Source organism: Macaca nemestrina, chromosome 9 (genome assembly GCF_043159975.1).
Source record: "Macaca nemestrina isolate mMacNem1 chromosome 9, mMacNem.hap1, whole genome shotgun sequence".
Classification (NCBI taxonomy): domain Eukaryota; kingdom Metazoa; phylum Chordata; class Mammalia; order Primates; family Cercopithecidae; genus Macaca; species Macaca nemestrina.
Window position 1 is genome coordinate 59,514,719 of NC_092133.1, and position 19,484 is coordinate 59,534,202.

Genomic DNA, 19,484 nt, shown 5'->3' on the forward strand with positions numbered 1-19,484 from the left:
ACTGGAAACTATAATGCCAAACATTAAGGAAATGGGTCATTGTAAGATTAAATATTATGCAGCCATTAAAAATGATCTTAAATTACTACTCATAAAGGAGAAATGTAGAGGATAGATGTTAAGGAAAAAAGCAGGATCTACAATTTTAATGCAGTCTTAGCTAAAACTATGTTTAAAATAAAGCAAATATTTTGTACTCTACTAATTTGCCAAATTCATTTATTAGTTCTAATAGGCTTTGTTGTGAAGTCTTTATGGTTTTCTAAGTATAAGATTATATCATCTGTGAACGGGCATAATTTTACTTCTTTCTTCCCAATTTAAATGCTTTTTGTCTTTTTCTGGTCTAATTTCTGGACTATAACTTCAAATATTATGTTGAATGGACATGGTAAGAGCAGGGATTCCTTGTCTTATTCTTGATCTTAGAGGAAAAGCTTTCAGTCTGTCACCATTGACAAGGATACTACCTAAGCAACAGGATATGAAATCAACACATAAAAATCGTTTTTTGTGTTTTTTTTGTTTTTTTTTTTGTATTTTTTTTGAGGCAAGGTCTTGGTTTGTCACTCAGGCTGGAATGCACTGGTGCAATCACAGCTCACTGCAACCTTGAATTCCTGGGCTCAAGGGATCCTCCCACCTCAGCTCCCCAAGTAGCTAGGACTACAGGCTCACGTCCAGCTAGTTTCTATATAACAATAATGAATACTTTGAAAATGAAATTAACATATAATTCCATTTGCAAGAGCATCAAAAAAGAATAAATTACCTAGGAGATGAAATAAACAAAACTATAAAACATAACTGAACAAAATTAAATAAAACATAAACAAGTAAAAAGACACCCCTGTTCAAAGACTAGAAGACTTAATATTTATATGTGCGTGTGTGTGTGTTTGTGTGTAGTTTTAGAGACAGGGTCTCACTCTGTCACCCAGGCTTGAGTGCAATGACACAATCATGGCTCACTGTAGCCATGAACTCCTGGGCTCATGTGATCCTTCAGTCTTAGCCTCTCAAGTAGCTGAGACTATAGGCGTGGGCCATCACACTCAGCTTATTTTATTTTATTTTATTTTTTTTGCAGAGAAGGGGTCTCGCTGCATTGTTCAGCCTGGTCTTGAGCTCCTGGCCTCAAGCAATCCTCTCGCCTTAGCCTCCCAAAGAGCTGGGACTACATGTGTAAGCCACAGCACCCAGCCCTTAATATTAAGATGTCTAACACCCAAATCCATCTACAGATTCAATCCAATCCCTATCAAAATCCAAGTGACCTTTTTCTGGAGAAAAAGAAAAATCTCTCCTGAAGTTCATAGGGAATCTCAAGGGACCCTGAATAATCAAAACTATCCTGAAAAAGAAGAAAGTTGACGGGAAAACATTTCCTGATTTCACAATGTACTACAAATGAACAGTAATCAAAACAGTAAGCTGGTATCAGCATAAGAACAACCTCAGACCAATGGAATGGAATAGAAAGCCCAGAAACAAACCCTTGCATATATGGTCAAAATATTTTCTATAAGGCAAGACCATTCAGTGGGGCAAAGGCAGTCTTTCCAACTAATGGTGCTGGAAAAAGTGGACACATCTACATGTAAAAAAAAGTTGGACCCTTACATGATATTCCAAACTCAAAATCAATTAATTCACCCAAATTTGTGATCTAAAACTATACAACTTTTAGAAGAAAACATAAGGGGAAAAGCTTCATGACATGGATTTGGCAATATTTTTTGAATATAACAACAAAGGCATAAGCAACAAATGGAAACAGACAAGTTGAGCTTCATCAAAACTTAAAAGTTTTGTGCAGCAAGGGCCACTGCTAACACACTAAAAAGGCAACCTGTAAAATGAGAGAAAATGTTACCAAATCATGTATCTAAAAAGGGACTAATATCAAGAATACATGGAGAAATCCTAAAACTCAACAACAAAAAAAACAAACGATCCAATTCAAAAACAGGCAAAGAACTTTATGAATAGATATTTCTCAAAAGACACACAAATGGCCAATTAGCACATGAAAAGATGCTCAACATCACATTAAGCATTAGAGAAATATAAAACAAAATCACAATGAGATGCCATTTCACACCTACTGAGAAAGTAAATACCAAAAAAAAATGAAAGTAAATGTTGGTGAGGATGTAAAGAAATGAACCCTTATACAATGCTGGTAGAAATGAAAAATGGTGCAGTCACTTGGAAAACTGTATGAAAGTGCCTCAAAAAATTAAAAGTGCAATTACCATCTGATACAGCAATTCTTCTTCTGGGTATATACCCAAATAGTTGAACACAGAGCTTGGACAGATATTTATACAGCCATGTTCATACCAGTATTATTCCCTATAGCCAAAAGGTGGAAGCGACACAACTGTCCATTAACAGGCAAATGGATTAAAAGAACATGGTGTATAAACAGAATGGAATGTTATTTTGCAATAAAAAGGAAGAAAATTCTGACACATGGTATAATATGCATGAACCCTGAAGACATTGTCAGTGAAATGAGCCAGTTACAAAAGGATAAATACTGTATAATTACATTCATATGAGATACTCAGAGACCGAAAGTAGAATGGTGGTTGCTAGCAAGATTGGGGAATAAGGAACTGCTCTTTAATGAGTACAGTTTCAGTTTTGCAAGATGGAAAAAGTTCTGTGTTTGGATGACAACAGTGGTAACACACAACGCGAATGTACTTACTACCAATGAACTGTGTACTCAAAAACAGTTAAAATGGCAAGTTTTATGTTAAGTCTATTTTACCACAATTAAAATTTTTTATTAAAAAATTCAGCAGAAGGCTGGGCATGGTGGCTCATGCCTATAATCCCAGCACTTTCAGAGGCTGAGGCAGGTAGATCACAAGGTCAGGAGTTCCAGACCAGCCTGACCAATATGATGAAACCTCATCTCTACTAAAAATACAAAAGTTAGCCAGGCATGATGGCAGGCACCTGTAGTCCCAGCTACTTGAGAGGCTGAGGCAGGAGAATTGCTTGAACCCGGGAGCTGGAGGTTGCAGTGAGCCAAGATCGCGCCACTGTACTCCAGCCTGAGCGACAGAGCAAGGCTCCATCTCAAAAAAAAAAAAAAAAAAAATTTAGCTAGGCATAGTGGCACACATCTGTAGTCCTAGCTACTGGTGAGAGGACTTTTTTTTGAGCCCAGGAGTTCAAGGCTGCAGTGAGCTGTGATCACAACACTGCACTCCAGCCTGTGTGAAAAAGTGAGACCCTGTCTAAATAAAATAAAATAAATAGTATGGGGAAAAAAAAGGAACCAGAGCAATATGTTTCATAAGAAAATATATCAAAAATTATATATATATAATATATACAAGTTATCTCTTAGAACTAAAAATATAATTTTCTATTACTTTTATACCACAGTGTTTTTCAAATTTTTCATCTTTTTTTTTTTTGTATATGATAAAGTTAAAAAGAAAAGGTTGGTGATTGTTTAAGTAGGCCTAATTTCAAGGCTAAGAGGTTTTCAACAGAAACAACTTTGTAAAATTATGACAAAATTATCATTAAACAGTATTTTCCAATAACAATTCTCTCTAAAATCAGTATTTTATGAATCAACAGAAATTCACCTCAATCTTAACTGCTTTTAAGAAAGGGCAAAGATTTTCTAAAGCTTTATTAATTTTTTAACTCTGATACCGATGTGTAGTTTTTCATATTAGTGATGCTACTGCTTCCTGCTTTTGAGAATTCTCATAAAAAATTCACCTATATGTCTAATTATTCATAATTACTCACAAATTTTATCCAGTTTTTGGGTTAAGGTCTATAAAATTAAGATCATGCCAGTAATGGTTTAAACTTTTTATATGAACAAGTCAACATACTCATTAATTATTTTTAAAAACCTACTATGGATAAAATTATCTTCTTTAGTTTGCTATGCAAAGTTTCTTATCGAAACTACAGGTCACAGACAGATATTATTTTCATCTTTCAATATCATATTTTGTTTTTAAAAATGCCACTGATTCCATTCACTCTACTCCCTCCCTTCCTATCCTTTTTAATCCTATATCTCCACTGACTTCTTAAAAAGGAATAATCAAACAGATCTATTAAATTTCTATTCTATATAGAAAAGCATCAGGATTAACTAAAATAGAAAATTTATATGCATTAAAATTATTAGCAAGCAGAAGCTATCCTTTTAAGTAGTTAATTCGTATGTTTAAAAATTTGAAAGGAACTACCCAAACTCATTAGTTATATCAAATACCTGCAATAATGTTTCAGCAGCTTTTAAAGTATTTCTTTGATAGTAACATAAGAAGAAAACTTTACAAATATTGCACATTTGTTACATGCTAGATGTTCTGCCAGAAAACAGAGATAACAATGGTTAAACAAATGTAGCTCTTTTTCTAATACAATTTAATGACCTTGTTTACCTGCTGTTTTTCTTAAATAAAACTCTTCAAAGTACCAGTGAATTTACTGAAAACATATTTTCTTAAATGAAACATTTCCTGATAAGAAGTAATTTAATCCATTACCTAATAATTACACATTAAACATCTATCACCCACAATGATTTACTCATTAACAAACCAAGAAGAATTACTCGTTCTTAGATGTTTTAATACAAAGTATGTTCTATCTTCCACTTGACAAAGTTTCATTCAGCAAAGTTGTTCCACATGGCATACAGTCAGCTATCTCTCAGGTCCCTTTAATCCAATTTATATTTTAATTTGATAGAATAAACTTATTTGTGAACTACATAAGCTGACAGAATACTAACAAAGAGACAACTAAAGTTGTTTTAACAAAATGAAGGCAGTGTTTTAAAATCTCTGCCAGATTCGTCAGAGACTCTTCAAAAATATTAATTTATAAATCAGTAAGATGAATCTAAAGTTTTATTCAATTATTGGTCTTAAATTTTCATTTATTCTTTCTTTTATAAGACATGGAGTCTCACTCTGTCATCCAAGCTGGAGTGCAGCAGCGTGACAGTAACTCACATAGACTCGGATTCTTGGGCTCACGTGATCCTCCCACCTCAGCCTCCCAAGTAGCTGGGACCACAGGTATGTGCCACCACATCCGGCTAATTTTTTTTTTTTTTGGTAGAGATGGGGTCTTGCTTTTTTGCCTAGGCTGATCTCCAACTCCTGGCTTCAAGCAATTGTCCTGCCTCAGCCTCTCAAAGTGCTAGTTTTACAGTCAGTCACCAAACCTGGCTTTTGTTTTGTTGTTGTTGTTGCTTTTCGTTTTTAACGAACAAATGAAAATGCTTAATGAAACAGGAATAGATCTTACCAATGCAGGCCACTGAATCTGTTTGCTCTTTGATCCCTGAGTCTGGCTAGGGTCATTCCTTTTGGCCCAGATTAAGTGGTATTCCACCAAGAAAGTTGAAAAATCTTCATAAACTTTAACCCACTCTCGTTTATCCCATTCAAGATCATCAAATTCCACATACACCTATGAAAACAAAAAAAATTCAATTAGCAAAACAGAAGAGTGGTATATCCTTTTTCACTAATACATAATAACTGTACGTATTTATGGGGTACATATGATATCGTGATACATGCACACAATGTGTAATGATCAAATCAGGATAATCAGAATATCCATCACCTCAAATATTTATCATTTGTGTTAGAAACATTTCAAATCCTCTTCTAGCTATTTTGAAAAATACAATAAATTATTGCTAACTATAGTTACCATACTGTGCTACTGAACACTAGCACTTACTCCTTCTAATTGTAGGAAGCAGAAAGGGGAACTCTAGTACGCTGTTGGTGGGAATGTAAATTAGTACCTCCAGTATGAAAAACAGTATGGAGGTTCCTCAAAAAACTAAAAGTACATCTACCATAGGATCTGGTAATTCACTACTGGGCAAATGTCCAAAAGAAAGGAACGTATATTGAAGAGATAGGTGCACATCAGTGTTTACTGTAACACTATTCATAAAGCCACGATAATGGAATCAACCTAAGTATCTATCAACATATGAATGGGTAAAGAAAATGTGGCATATATACACAATAGAATACAATTAGGCCATAAAAAAGAATGAAATCTTGTCATTTGCAGCAGTATGAATAGAACTGGAGGTGATTATGTTTTATGAAATAAACCAGGTACAGAAGACAGACATCACATGTTCACGCTCATATGTGGGAGTCAAAAACGTGGATCTTGACCCAGCATGGTGGCTCATGCCTGTAATCCCAGCACTTTGGGAGGCAGAGATGGGAGGATCACTTGAGCCCAAGACTTCAAGACCAGCCTTCGCAACATAGTGAGACCTTGACTCTAACAAAAGAGAAAAGTAAAAAACTTAGCTGGACATGGTGGCACATGCCTGTAGTCCCAGTTACTCAGGAAGCTAAGACAGGAGGATCTCTTGAGCCCAGGAATTTGAGGCTACAGTGAGCTGTGATAGCTACAGTGAGCTATGATCACATCACTGCACTGAAGCCCAGATAACAGAGTGAGATCCTGTCATTTAAAAAACAAATAAAAAGTGGATCTCATGGAGGCAGAGGGTAGAACGATGGTTATCAGAGATTAGGATGGGTGATGGGGGGAGAAGAAAAGAGGTTGGCAATATTTCAAAATATAAGCCATGAACTTGAATTAGAAAGGACATTAACAAATTTATTCTTTAAACTTAACATTTTTCATAAAATCATCACTTAACTTCCCTTAATCAGATTATACCCCTTACTTATGACAGGGAGATAAACCATAACTGTATCAACAAAAGCAATTTACAGAGTGTTGATCAGTAAAGATTAGTCCATTACCTTCTAAATGGACACTAAATAATGATTTCTATACTGATGACTCTAGAAGGAGAGGTTAGAAAATGTTTTTAAAGAGTAAATAGCCAGACGCGATGGCTCACGCCTGTAATCCCAACACTTTGGGAAGCTGAGGTGGGTGGATCACCTGAGGTCAGGAGTTGGAGACCATCCTGGCCACACGGTAAAACACCATCTTCTACGAAAAATACAAAAATTAGCTGGGCGTGGTGGCGGGCACCTGTAGTCCCAGCTAACTCAGGAGGCTGAGGCAGGAGAATGGCTTGAATCCAGGAGGCGGAGGTTGCAGCAAGCCAAGATTAGGCCACTGCACTCCAGCCTGGGTGGTAACAGCAAAACTCCGTCTCAAAAAAATAAAAACAAAAAGAGTAAATGGTAGATATTTCAGATTTTGCAAACCAGATGGTTTCTGTCATAATTATGTATTGTCTCTGTCACTGAGACCACCATAGACAATATGTAAACAATTGAGCTTGACTTTATTCTAATAAAACATTACTTACAAAGGTAGTCAATGGTACAAAGATGGCTCAACATGACATTCAATTAATGTAATATACCACATTAGCAGAATAAAGGAAAAAAAATCATCTTTAACAATGCAGAAAAAGCATCTGACCAAATTCCATGGCTTTTCATGATTAAAAACACTCAACAAACTAGGAACAGAAGGAAAGTATCTAAATATAAAAAGGTCTATATGAAAAACCCACTGCTAACATCATACACAACAGTAAAAAATCAAAAGCATTTCCTCTAAGATGGGAACAAGACAAGGATGTTGTAATTTGGAAAACTGAAACTGACTCTATACTCATAGGTCATTCAATCATTCAAACCTTCCCTCCCCTACTTTCATTCTTCTGCATTCATTCCCTAAGATTATCTGTTCATAGAGCTGTCTTCTCAACTTAATCATAAGATATGCTGGAAGCAGTCTTCTCAATACTTACATTTTTATACTAATTCTGCCACCCATCTTCTGCTCCCTTACACCTGAAAAGTTTCCATTTCCACTTATTTGAATCACGGTTGCTCCTTTGGCCCAGTTCAAGTTCTTCCATGATATTTACGTCCCCCAACTTCAACTCCAATTTCTACTTTGAATTTCAGCTTTGAATTTCTACTGCAATTATTTTTTTTACAGCTTACACTGTATTAGTATATAAGCAAACACTGTCCAATATTTTAAGTGTAATAAAAGTATCTTTAAATTATGCATGTAAACTCACTTAAGGTAGAACTGTTCTTTCATTTATTTTTAGTGCCCATTACAATGCTGCATACATATAAAATATTTAATTAACATTAAAAATCCCCTGACTCTTGGACTCAATCATAGTCTTTTAAAAATAAAAGCAACCTGGTAAAAGGTAAGTTTGATTTGGTGATGTTTATACTGCTGCCCACTAGGAAGCCTGTATTTAAAAAAAAAAAAAAAAGAAGAAGAAGCAGCTTATCTGTTAGAATATCCATTAAAGATATACATTAAAGCTTATCTATTAGAATGGGGAAAGAGAAATGCACTGGTCAAGGACTTAACATCTTTTTCTAGTTAACTATCCATACCAAGTCAGGGAATAAATCCAAGTCAAGGAAGAAGCCAACAAAACAGTTGGCTACTTCAAATAAAACCCATCCTTAAGCGGTTGAGCTGAGGTCCAGCTGATCTTACACAAAGGTTTCAAATTATACCAAATTTCTCCACTACCTGAAATCTGTTCTGTTATTTAAACACTAAATTTTGGTATAAGAGCTCTGGGAAACCCTAGAAAACTGAAGCAAAGACAATTCTCAGGAAAACCTGCACGCTAATTTTGCTTTTCCTTCATGGACAATGATACAGTAATCCTGACAAAATATTTTAGTTAAAAATCTGAAGAGTCAAGAAGTTCGTTGACATTTTCCTAAACTGAAGATATAAATCAATGTAAATTCTTCCAAATGCAAAGTCCTAAAAAGTTTTCAGCATGAAGTGTATTTTCCAAATCCAGTTTATATTGCATAAACAGTGCTACTAGCAGTTTTCAGAACTTGCTAGGGACATTGGGGACAAAAAGACACTAAATATTGTGTCTCTTCCCCTTTGTTGTATAGTCAACTCATCTTCAGATATGAGATTATCAAAAACAGTGAAGGGTTTGGAATTTAATTACATACAGACAGAAAACTAAACACACACACACACAGACACACACACCCCTCTGTTACTGTTTAACGGATTCTGACAGAAAACGTAAGACTCCTGGGACTTCACAACTTAAAGCAAAACCAGCAATTAGAGTATCATCATGATGCCTATGCCAGCTTCTCATGACTGTTAAGCCCCATGGGAAGGACGCAAAGGGTCCAGAATGGAAACCTGAGTACATAGTGAGTTATATTACAGAAGAGGAGGGAGTGGAATTCACCACTTAAGACAGTTAAGTGGAGGGGAGTCTGCTCTTTGATTAGGGGAGGTTATTACTTAATTCCTCACAGCTGGCTGCTCACTGCACACACAACTTTGAGAAACGGTCCAGGTTAAGACCAGTTAGTCTTGCATTCTTGGCACATCCAGCAAGAAAGTGCTGAGACACGCAGTCCCCACAGTGGATTGCCTATACCAACACAGGTAAGATTTTTTATCAGGCTGGACTAAGAACTAATCTACCCTTACTGTGCATGACTGTGTATGTGGGGTGAGGGATGGTGGTGGAGTAGTTTGTTTCCATTAGTTTACCAACTTCCAGTTTATACATTTTTAGTTAATTACATAGTATCTTATATTAACTCCTTCCTCATTCCCGTGTTGGGTCCTTCTGTCTGCTTAATTCCCTGTCTTATTAACTAAAGGGTCCTTGAGGGCAAGAATTAGTATGCTTTTGGCAATGGCTCACACCTGTAATCCCAGCACTTTAGGAAACCAAGGTGGGAGGATCACTTGAGGTCAGGAGTTCGAGGCCAGCCTGGCCAACATGGTGAAACCCCACTGCTACTGAAAATACAAAAAAAAATTAGGGCATGGTGGCACGCCTGTAATCCCAGCTACTTAGGAGGCTGAGGCAGGAGAATTGCTTGAACCCAGGTGGCGGAGACTGCAGTGAGCCAAGATCATACCATTGCACTCCAGCCTGAGCAACAGCACAAGACTCCATCTCAAAAAAAAAGGGGGGGGGGAGGGAGTGGGGGCTGGGCACGGTGGCTCACACCTGTAATCCCAGCATTTTGGGAGGCCAGGGTCAGGGGATCACGAGGTCAGGAGATCGAGACCAGCCTGGACAACATGGTGAAACCCCATCTCTACTAACAATACAAAAAAATTAGCTGAGCGTGGTGGAAGGCGCCTGTAATCCCAGCTACTCCAGAGGCTGAGGCAGGAGAATCGCTTAAACCTAGGAAACGGAGGTTGCAGTAAGCCGAGACTGGGCCACTGCACTCCAGCCTAGGCAACACAGCGAGACTCCGTCTCAAAAAAAAAAAAAGGAATTAGTCTGCCTTTACCTTTTTTGCACCTCTAGTAACTGGCAGGTGTTGCAACAAACTAAAGCCTACAATACAGTTTTAGAATCATCAGCACTGAGCAAAACACATCACAATTACAATTAAATGACTAATTTGCAAAAACCAAAAATTTTAAATACAGCTGTTGTATTTTCTAATATATCACTGTGCTCATAATTATCTAGAAAAAAAGAACATTTCATTCAGTAAGTATTTCTAACTGCACATCAGAGCCAATCATGAACACCGGGAGTTCAGGGGAAAAAAGATCATTCACATATACACACACACGTGTGCGTGTGTGTCTATGTGTGTATGAAGTTAACAGCTGTGGGTACTGATGATTATTATAAGAATTCAGATGATGTGAGGAAAAAGTCAAGCAAAATAATCCACTAAACATAATTACTTCAAGAAAAAACAAAAATAATTATTTTGTAGTGGACACTGTTGTTAAATACTTAGCCAAATATGTGAGAATAATTCTAAGCTCTGGTCTCTAGGTAGTATAATACATGTTTTCTACAACAGATGTCAACATGCGCAAACTGGCAGTTTTGTCTCAGTATAATACTAAGCATTAAAACAAAAGCCATCAGCTGGGCATAGTGGCTCATGCCTGTAATCCCAGCACTTTGGGAGGCTGAGGCAGGAGAACTGCTTGAGCTCAGCAGTTCAAAACCAGCCTGGGTGACAGAGTGAGACCCTGTCTCAAAAACAAAAGAAAAAAAAAGAGCCATCAGACTGTCAGAGCAACCATTTGCAAGAAGAAAAATTAACAGTCACGCAATTCCATTTCTACTATTTTACAAATTTAAATTAATCTAACCCTTGAACTCCTTTTTTTTTTTTTTTTTTTTTTTTTTTTTTTTTTAAGATGGAGTCTCGCTCTCTCACCCAGTCTGGAGTGCAGTGGCGCAATCTCGGCTCACTGCAAACTCCGCCTACTGGGGTTCACGTCATTCTCCTGCCTCAGCCTCCTGGGTAGCTGGGATTACAGGCACCCGCCACCATGCCCGACTAATTTTTTGTATTTTTAGTAGAGACGGGGTTTCACCTTGTTAGCCAGGATGGTCTCGATCTCCTGACCTCGTGATCCACCTGCCTCGGCCTCCCAAAGTGCTGGGATTACAATCATGAGCCACCGCGCCCGGCCCCTTGAACTCCTTAAACATTATTATTAGTTATAAGAAGAATGCTTCCTTTTCTTCTACATAGCTTGATTGCTTCAAAGTAGAAAATGGATTCTGGTTACTTGGTTTGGAGACCTGTATTATTAAACTTAAAATATCAACATAATAATATAAGAACTAAGAATTATTTTAGTCTAAATTATAATTCTAGTTCTGCCCCTTTTTAATTTTAGAACTTCTAAATAATCCACAATCTTTATCTGCAATGTTACATTTGTAGGAAAAAATATATTCTTTCACATGTTTACTTGGATATATACAGTAAAAATACTAGCTATATAAAAGTTCAAAGATGATGTTTCAGATTAGTACTATGGAACACTCTACATGCATATCTCAGAGGTATTGCAAGTTCAGTTCCAGACTACTGCAATAAAGCAAATGAGTATCAAAATAAAGTAAGTCACATGAATTTTTTGGTTTTCCAATGAGGGTCTGGTTCCTGACCAACACAAAAGAAACCAAGTATTATAATAAAGTCAGTCACATATATTTGTTGATTTCCCACTGCATATAAGATTATATTTATAATATATTAAATATACAATAGCATTATAACTAAAAAACAATTTAGATGACTGCAGTACCTCCTGCCTATAATCCCAACACTTTGGGAGGCTGAGGTGGGAGGAACACGTAAACTCAGGAGTTCAAGACCAGCTTAGGCAACATAGTAAGACCTTGTCTCTACAAAAAATGAAAAAATTAGCCAGGCATGGTGGCATGTGCCTATGGTCCCAGATACTCAGGAGGCTAAAATGGGAGGGTTGCTTCAGCCAAGGAGGTTGAGGCTGCAGTGAGCCATGATCACACCACCACACTCCAGCCTAGGTGACACAGCAAGACCCAGTCTCAAAGAATAAAAATCAAAAACAATTTACACACTTTAACTTAAAAATGTTCTTATTGCTAAAAAAAAAACAGTAACAATCATCTGAGCCTTCAGAGAGTTATAGTATCTTTTTGCTGATAAAGAGCCTTGCCTCAATGTTTTTGTGCCTGCTGACTGCTCAGGGTGGTGGTAGCTGAAGGTGGGGTGCTTGTGACAATTTCTTAAAATAAGACAACAAAAGTTTGCCACATCTATTAATTCTTCCTTTCATGAAAGATTTCCCTAGGGCATGCAATATTGTTGGCCATTTTACCCACAGCTGAACCTCTTTTGAAACTGGAGTCAATCCTCTCACAAGCTGAGGCTGCATTATCACCAAAGGTTAAGTAGTATTCAGTTATATCGCAAAAAACCATGTTCTTTGTGCATCCATAAGAAACAATGCCTCATCTATTCAAGTTCAACCATGAGATTACAACAGTTCTCTCACATCTTCAAGCTCTAGTTTTGACTAGAAATCTCTTGATATATCTACGACATCTGCAATGACTTCCCCCTTGAAAGTCTTAAAACACCTCAATGTTGACATTTTGACCTCCTACCATGAACCATGAACATTCTTAATGGCATCTAGAATACTGAATCCTTTCCAAAAGGTTTTCAATTTACTTTGCTCGGATCCATCAGAGGAATCACTATCTCTGGCAGTTATAGCTTTACAAAATGTATTCCTTAAATAGTAAGATTTGAAAATCAAAATTATTCCTTGATCCATGGGCTGCAGAATGAAACTTGTACTAGCAGGCATGAAAACACTAATCTTCTTCAGAGCTCTTGGGTGACCAGATGCATTGCCAACGAGCAGCAGTGCTTTGAAAGGAATCTTTTTCTCTGAGTAGTACATCTCAACACTGGGCTTAAAATATTTAGAAAAACCTCCTATAAACAGATGTGCTGTCATCCAGGCTTTGTTGTTCCATTTATAGAGCACCTGCAGAGTAGATTTAAAAATAATTCTTAAGGGCCCTAGGAATTTTGGAATGGTCAATGAGCAATGACTTCAACAAAAAGTCACCAGTTACTTTAGTTCCTAACAAGAGAGTCAGCCTGGCCATAAGGCTTCTCCATATCAGCAATACCAATGTCTCACTTTCTAATCATCCCTGTGTTTACCGGAGTAGCACTTTTAATTTCCCTCAAAAGTTGCTGCTTGGCAATAACAACTTGACTAACTGTGTGGTGCTACAGGCCTAGCTTTGTGCTCTGTCTTGACAAGCGCCTTCCTCACTAAGCTTAATCATTTCTAGCTTTCTGATTTCAAGTTAGAGATGTGTGACTATTCCTTTCACTTGAAAACATTTTAGGCAACTATAGGATTATTAATTGGATTAATTTCAATATTATTGTGTCTGGAGGAATAGGGAGGTCCCGAAGTCCAAGAAGAGGGAAAGAAACAGGGGAATGGCTGGTTAGTGGAGCAGTCAGAACACACACCATGTTCTGGATTAAGTTTGCCTTCTTATACTGGTGTGGCTTCTGGTGCCCCAAAACAATTACAATACTAACATTAAAGATCACTGATGACACATCACCATAAGAGATATAATAGTAATAATAATAAAAGTTTGAAATATTGCGATAATTAAAATGTAAGAGACATGAAAATATTTTTCCACATGCAGTTGGAAAAATGAAACTGACAGACTTAATAGATGCAAAGTTGTCACAAATGCCACACCTTCCCTGCCCCCGCCCCTGGTTTTTTTTTTTTTTTTTTTTTTTAAATAAGAGATGGGATCTTGTTCTATCACCCAGGCTGGAGTATAGTGGTAAGATCATAGCTCCCTGTAGCCTCCAATTCCTAGGCTCAAGCAATTTTCCCACCATAGCCTCCCAAGGTGGGAAGTACAGGTGCATGTTACCATGACCCAGCTAATGTTTCCTTTTTAAATTTATTTTAGACATGGGGTCTTGCTATATTGCTCAGGCTGGTCTCAAACTCCTGGCCTCAAGCAATCCTCTCACTACAACCTCCTGAGTAACTGGGATTACAGGTACATGCCATTTCACCTATCATAAAACCTCAAATTTGTTTAAAAAAATTCAGCATCTGCATAGTTCGCAATAAAGCAAACTATGATAAAAAATGTATATATACTTACATATAGGTTTGTATAACCCAGGATACTCCAGATCCTGATTTGAACAGTGTATTTTAAGATAATAAAAAGTAGAAAAAAATGAAGAAGAAATATAACAAAAATGTTCAGAGTATATATGGTGAAAACTACAATACACCAAACACAGAAATTTGTCTTAAATAGATAACACTATGTTCACAAATGGAAAGATTCACTACTGTAAAGAATAAATTCTCTCTGGATGCAGGATGACCCTAAAAAATGTGAGTAAGTTGCTGAGCATTGCTGCTCATTGACAATGCATCTGGTCAACCAAGAGCTCTGAAGGAGATTAACGTTTTCATGCCTGCTAGTACAAGTTTCACTCTGCAGCCCATGGATCAAGGAATAATTTTGATTTTCAAGTCTTACTATTTAAGAAATACATTTTGTAAAGCTATAGCTGCCAGATAGTGATTCCTCTGATGGATCTGAGCAAAGTAAACTGAAAACCTTTTGGAAAGGATTCAGTATTTTGAACTTACTCGAAAAGAGTAAGTTCTCTCCCAAATCAACAGTCTTGAAGGAAAACACAAGGTATCAGCCAGACCCAACCCTCCCTAGCAGTGGGGTAACTATGCATTTTGATATGCCCTAAATACAAACTTCACAGACCCCAGTGTCTGTACTGTGGGCTATTGCTGCCTAGCAAAGTGCACCTGCCCAGCTATCAGCTGCCTGCCTACAGCTGCTCCAACAGAAAGCAACCCACCTACCCCAGTAGCAGGGCTGCAACATGATGGCTGGAGCCCTCACCTGACCATTCCACTGGTAGTCTGGGGATCATGCCACCCCTGTTGACCACAGCCAGTGCCTGCACAATCAGGGAACCTGAGGACAGGTCTGCTCATCCAAGCTCAGCCCCCTCCAGTATGTAAGCACACAGCTTAGGGTCTGGAGATTACTCTGCTTAGTCTACCACCATTGGTACCTGAGCACTTTTTCCACGGACCAGGGTCCATTCAACTGACCACTATCATCAAAGCTGACACCCACCCACATGTGGCCACCTGCAGGCCTGGAGACTGATTTGGCCAGCCTGTCACAACCACTGCCAACACCAAAATGAAATGCTTGGGTTCCAGGGGCTTGTCTTGCCACGGCTACTGACATTAACTATGCCACGCCTACTGCCCAGGGCCCAATAACCTGCCCACCCATCCACCCCACTACTGCCATTCCTGGTACCCGAGCAAGCTGCCTGGAAGCCCAAGAATCAACCTGAGCAGACCCACTAACTCTGGTGTCAGCATATGCCACACTGAAGTCCCAAAACAGACATGATCTTCTCACTACTACCACCAAAGGAGCCCAAAGTGGCCCACGTGGCAACCCATTCCCTAATAAAATTTCACCACAACTTCCATTAAGAACCACCCACTAAACCACTGAAGAAATCAGACAACACTGACTCTGTTTAATGCCTAAAAAAATCATATGGAGTCTACACTACTGCATATATTCACAATCAAAGCAAAAGTGCTCCACTCAACCAACACCACAGATACATCTCTAGGAAAAATTCCTCCCCTATGAAAGGAAATTCCAACGACTGGAAGAAGTCACTGTCATACCTGATGCATAGATATCAATGTAGAAATAAAAGAAACATGAAAAAGCAAGAAAATGTGAATCTATGATAATAAATTCAAAGCACTGAATTTCAAAGGAACACAATAATCCTCCAACAACAGATTCCAATCAACAAGAAATTTGTAAAATCTTGGAATTGAAAATACTGATACTAAAGAAGATATAACAGAATACTAAAAAATAACACAAAGAAAAGAAAAACAATTCAGGATATGAATGGAAAAAATTCACCAAAGAGACAGCATAAAAAAAGGATGAAACACAAATTCGGGACCTGATGTATTCACTGAATGAAACAAAATGCATTCAAACCTTCAATAGACTAGATCAAATAGAAGAAAAAAATCTCAGAACTTGACAGACCTTTTGAAATAACCCAGTCAGAAGAAAAAAGAAAAAAAAATTTTTTTTGGAGATGGAGTCTCACTCTGTCGCCCAGGCTGGAGTGCAGCGGCGCAATCTCAGCTCACTGCAAGCTATGCCATTCTCCTGCCTCAGCCTTCTGAGTAGCTGGGACTACAGGTGCCCACCACTGCGCCCGGCTAATTTTTTGTATTTTTAGTAGAGACGGGGTTTCACCGTGTTAGCCAGGATGGTCTCAATCTCCTGACCTTGTGATCTGCCCGTCTCGCCCTCCCAAAGTGCTGGGATTACAGGCATGAGCTACCGTGCCTGGCCAAAAAAAGCAAATTTTAATTTTCTTAAAGAACGAGCAAATCCTCATGACATATAGGACATCATAAAGCTACCAAATTTTCAAATTTTTTGTGTTTGAGGAGGCAACAAGAAAATTTGAAGAGCTAGAAAGTCTGTTTAACAAAATAACAGATGAAAACTTCACAAGGCTAGCAAAAAGTTTAGATACCCAGATAAAGCACAAAGATCCCAAAGGTATACAATTCAAAAATATCTTTTTTTTTTTTTTTTGAGACGGAGTCTCGCTCTGTCACCCAGGCTGGAGTGCAGTGGCGCTATCTCGGCTCACTGCAAGCTCCGCCTCCCAGGTTTACGCCATTCTCCTGCCTCAGCCTCCCGAGTAGCTGGGACTACAGGCGCCCGCCACCTCGCCCGGCTAATTTTTTTGTATTTTTAGTAGAGACGGGGTTTCATTGTGTTAGCCAGGATGGTCTCGATCTCCTGACCTCGTGATCCGCCCGTCTCGGCCTCCCAAAAGTGCTGGGATTACAGGCTTGAGCCACCGCGTCCGGCCTCAAAAACATCTTTTCCAGAGCACCTTACAGTAAAAATGTCACTAAGTCAAAGACAAAGAGAGAATTCTTTAAAAAGCAAGACATAACTATCTAGTCACTTATTAATGAACCCCCATTAGACTAAGAGCAGTTTCTATGCACAATCCTTACAGGGCAGAAGACAATGGGATAACAGATTCAAAAAGTTGAAGGAGGAAAAAAAAAAAAGCCAAAAATATTATACTAAGCAAGGTTATCCTTCATAAATGAAGGGGAAATAAAGTCTTTCTCAAACAAGTAAAAGTAAGAAAATTCATCATCACTAGACCAAATCTACAAGAAATGCTTAAAGGAGTCTGATACTGGGAAAATAAAGAATGGTACCTATCATCATGAAAACACACAGAATATAAACCCCAGTGGTAGAGCAAATACAAATAAGGAAGAGAAAAGCCTCAAACGATACCACTACAGAAAACCACCAAACCACAATGTTAACAAGGAGAGAAAGGAACAATGAATACACAAAACAACCAGAAATTAAGTAATAAAATAACAGGAATAAGCCCTCACATGTTAATAATAATCTTGATTGTAAATAGATTAAAGTGTCATATAAAAGATACAGACAAGTTGAAATGACTTAAAATAATGGCACAACTATATGCTGCCCACAAGAAACTCATCTCTCCTATAAAGGTGCATATAGACTGAAAGTAAAGGAATACAAAAGACATTTCATGCAAATAGAAACCAACAGTGGGGAGAAGTAGCTACAATTAAACAGTCAAAAGCAGTTTTAAAAAGAGACAAGGTAATTATATAATGATAAAAGAGATTGATTCAGCAAGAAAATACAACAACTCTAAACATATGTGCACCAAACAGCAGAGGACCCAGATGTATACAGCAAATATTATTAGACCTCAATGGAGACCAGGTGTGGTGGCTTACACCTGTAATCCCAGCACTTTGGGAGGCCAAGGTGGGCAGATCACCTGAGGTCAGGAGATCAAGACAAGCCTGGCCAACATGGTGAAATCCTGTCTCTACTAAAAATAGAAAAATTAGCCAAGGCGGGTGACACGCCTGTAATCCCAGCTACTCAGGAGGCTGAGGCAGGAGAATTGCTTGAACCTGGAAGGCAGAGGTTGCAGTGAGCTGAGATCACGCGAATACACTCCAGCCTGGGTGACAGAGTGAGACCCTGTCTCAAAAAATAAAATAAAATAAAATAAAATAAAATAAAAAGATCTAAATGGAGAGAAAGAGTACAATAATAACTGGGGTTTGCAACAACTCACTCTCAGCATTAGGCAGATCATCTAGTCATCTAGACAGAATTTTGGTTTTCTGTTTGTTTTTTTCAAAAACTGACTGCATGCTAACAGACAGAAAATTAGCAAAGAAATATTAGATTTAAACTGCACATTAGACCAAATGGACCTAACAAACATTTATAGAACATTTCATCTCACAGCTAAAGAACACACATTCTTCTCACCAGCAAATGGAAGATTCTCCAGGATAGACCATATGTTTGGACAGAAATCAAGTCTCAACAAATTTTTAAAAATCAGAATTGTATCAAATCTCTCAGACCACAATGAAATATAACTAGAAATCAACAAAGAGTAACTCTGGAATGTGTACAAACACATGGAAAGCGAACAATATGCTCCAAAATGACCACTGGGTCAAGAAAGAAATTAAGGATGGAATCAAATGTAGCTTTACAATAAATAAAAATCAAATCAAAACATACCAAAACCTAGAGAATATCAAAAAAGTAGTGCTAAAAGGAAAGTTCGTAATTAATAAACACCTATATCCAAAAAGTAACAGAATTTCAAATAAACTGTCAAACAATACATCCCATAGAAACAGAAAAGAACAAAGCAAACTCAAAATTAATAGAAGGAAATAAGATCAAGAAGAAACAAATGCCAACAGATACTAACAAAATAATACAAAGGATCAATGAAATGAAAAAGTTTGAAGCGATAAACAAAATTGTTTGTTGAGACTAAACAACAACAAAAAAGAGGATATCCAAATAAACTCAGAAATGAAAAAAGAGAAATTACGATTGATACCACAGAAACACAAAAGATCATCAGAGACTATTACGAACAACTATACAAAAATGAACTGGAAAACCTTGAAGAAATGGATAA

The 19,484-nt window shown here is 37.6% G+C and overlaps 1 protein-coding gene across 3 annotated transcripts in view; it reads right to left on the bottom strand.

Moving 5' to 3' along the window:
- LOC105466156 (jumonji domain containing 1C) overlaps positions 1-19,484 on the bottom strand; it is a 310,861-nt gene that overhangs the window by 215,710 nt on the left and 75,667 nt on the right. For 2 of the 3 annotated variants that reach the window (XM_071069618.1, XM_011715124.3), the window contains exon 2: positions 5,314-5,478. Coding sequence is in view for 1 of the 3 variants with exons in the window: in XM_011715124.3 (XP_011713426.1) it covers positions 5,314-5,478 (165 nt within the window). In the remaining 2 variants the exon portion in view is untranslated. Of the gene's footprint in view, positions 1-5,313; positions 5,481-19,484 lie in introns of those variants that run through there. The other variant, XM_024788032.2, reaches the window with a different exon arrangement.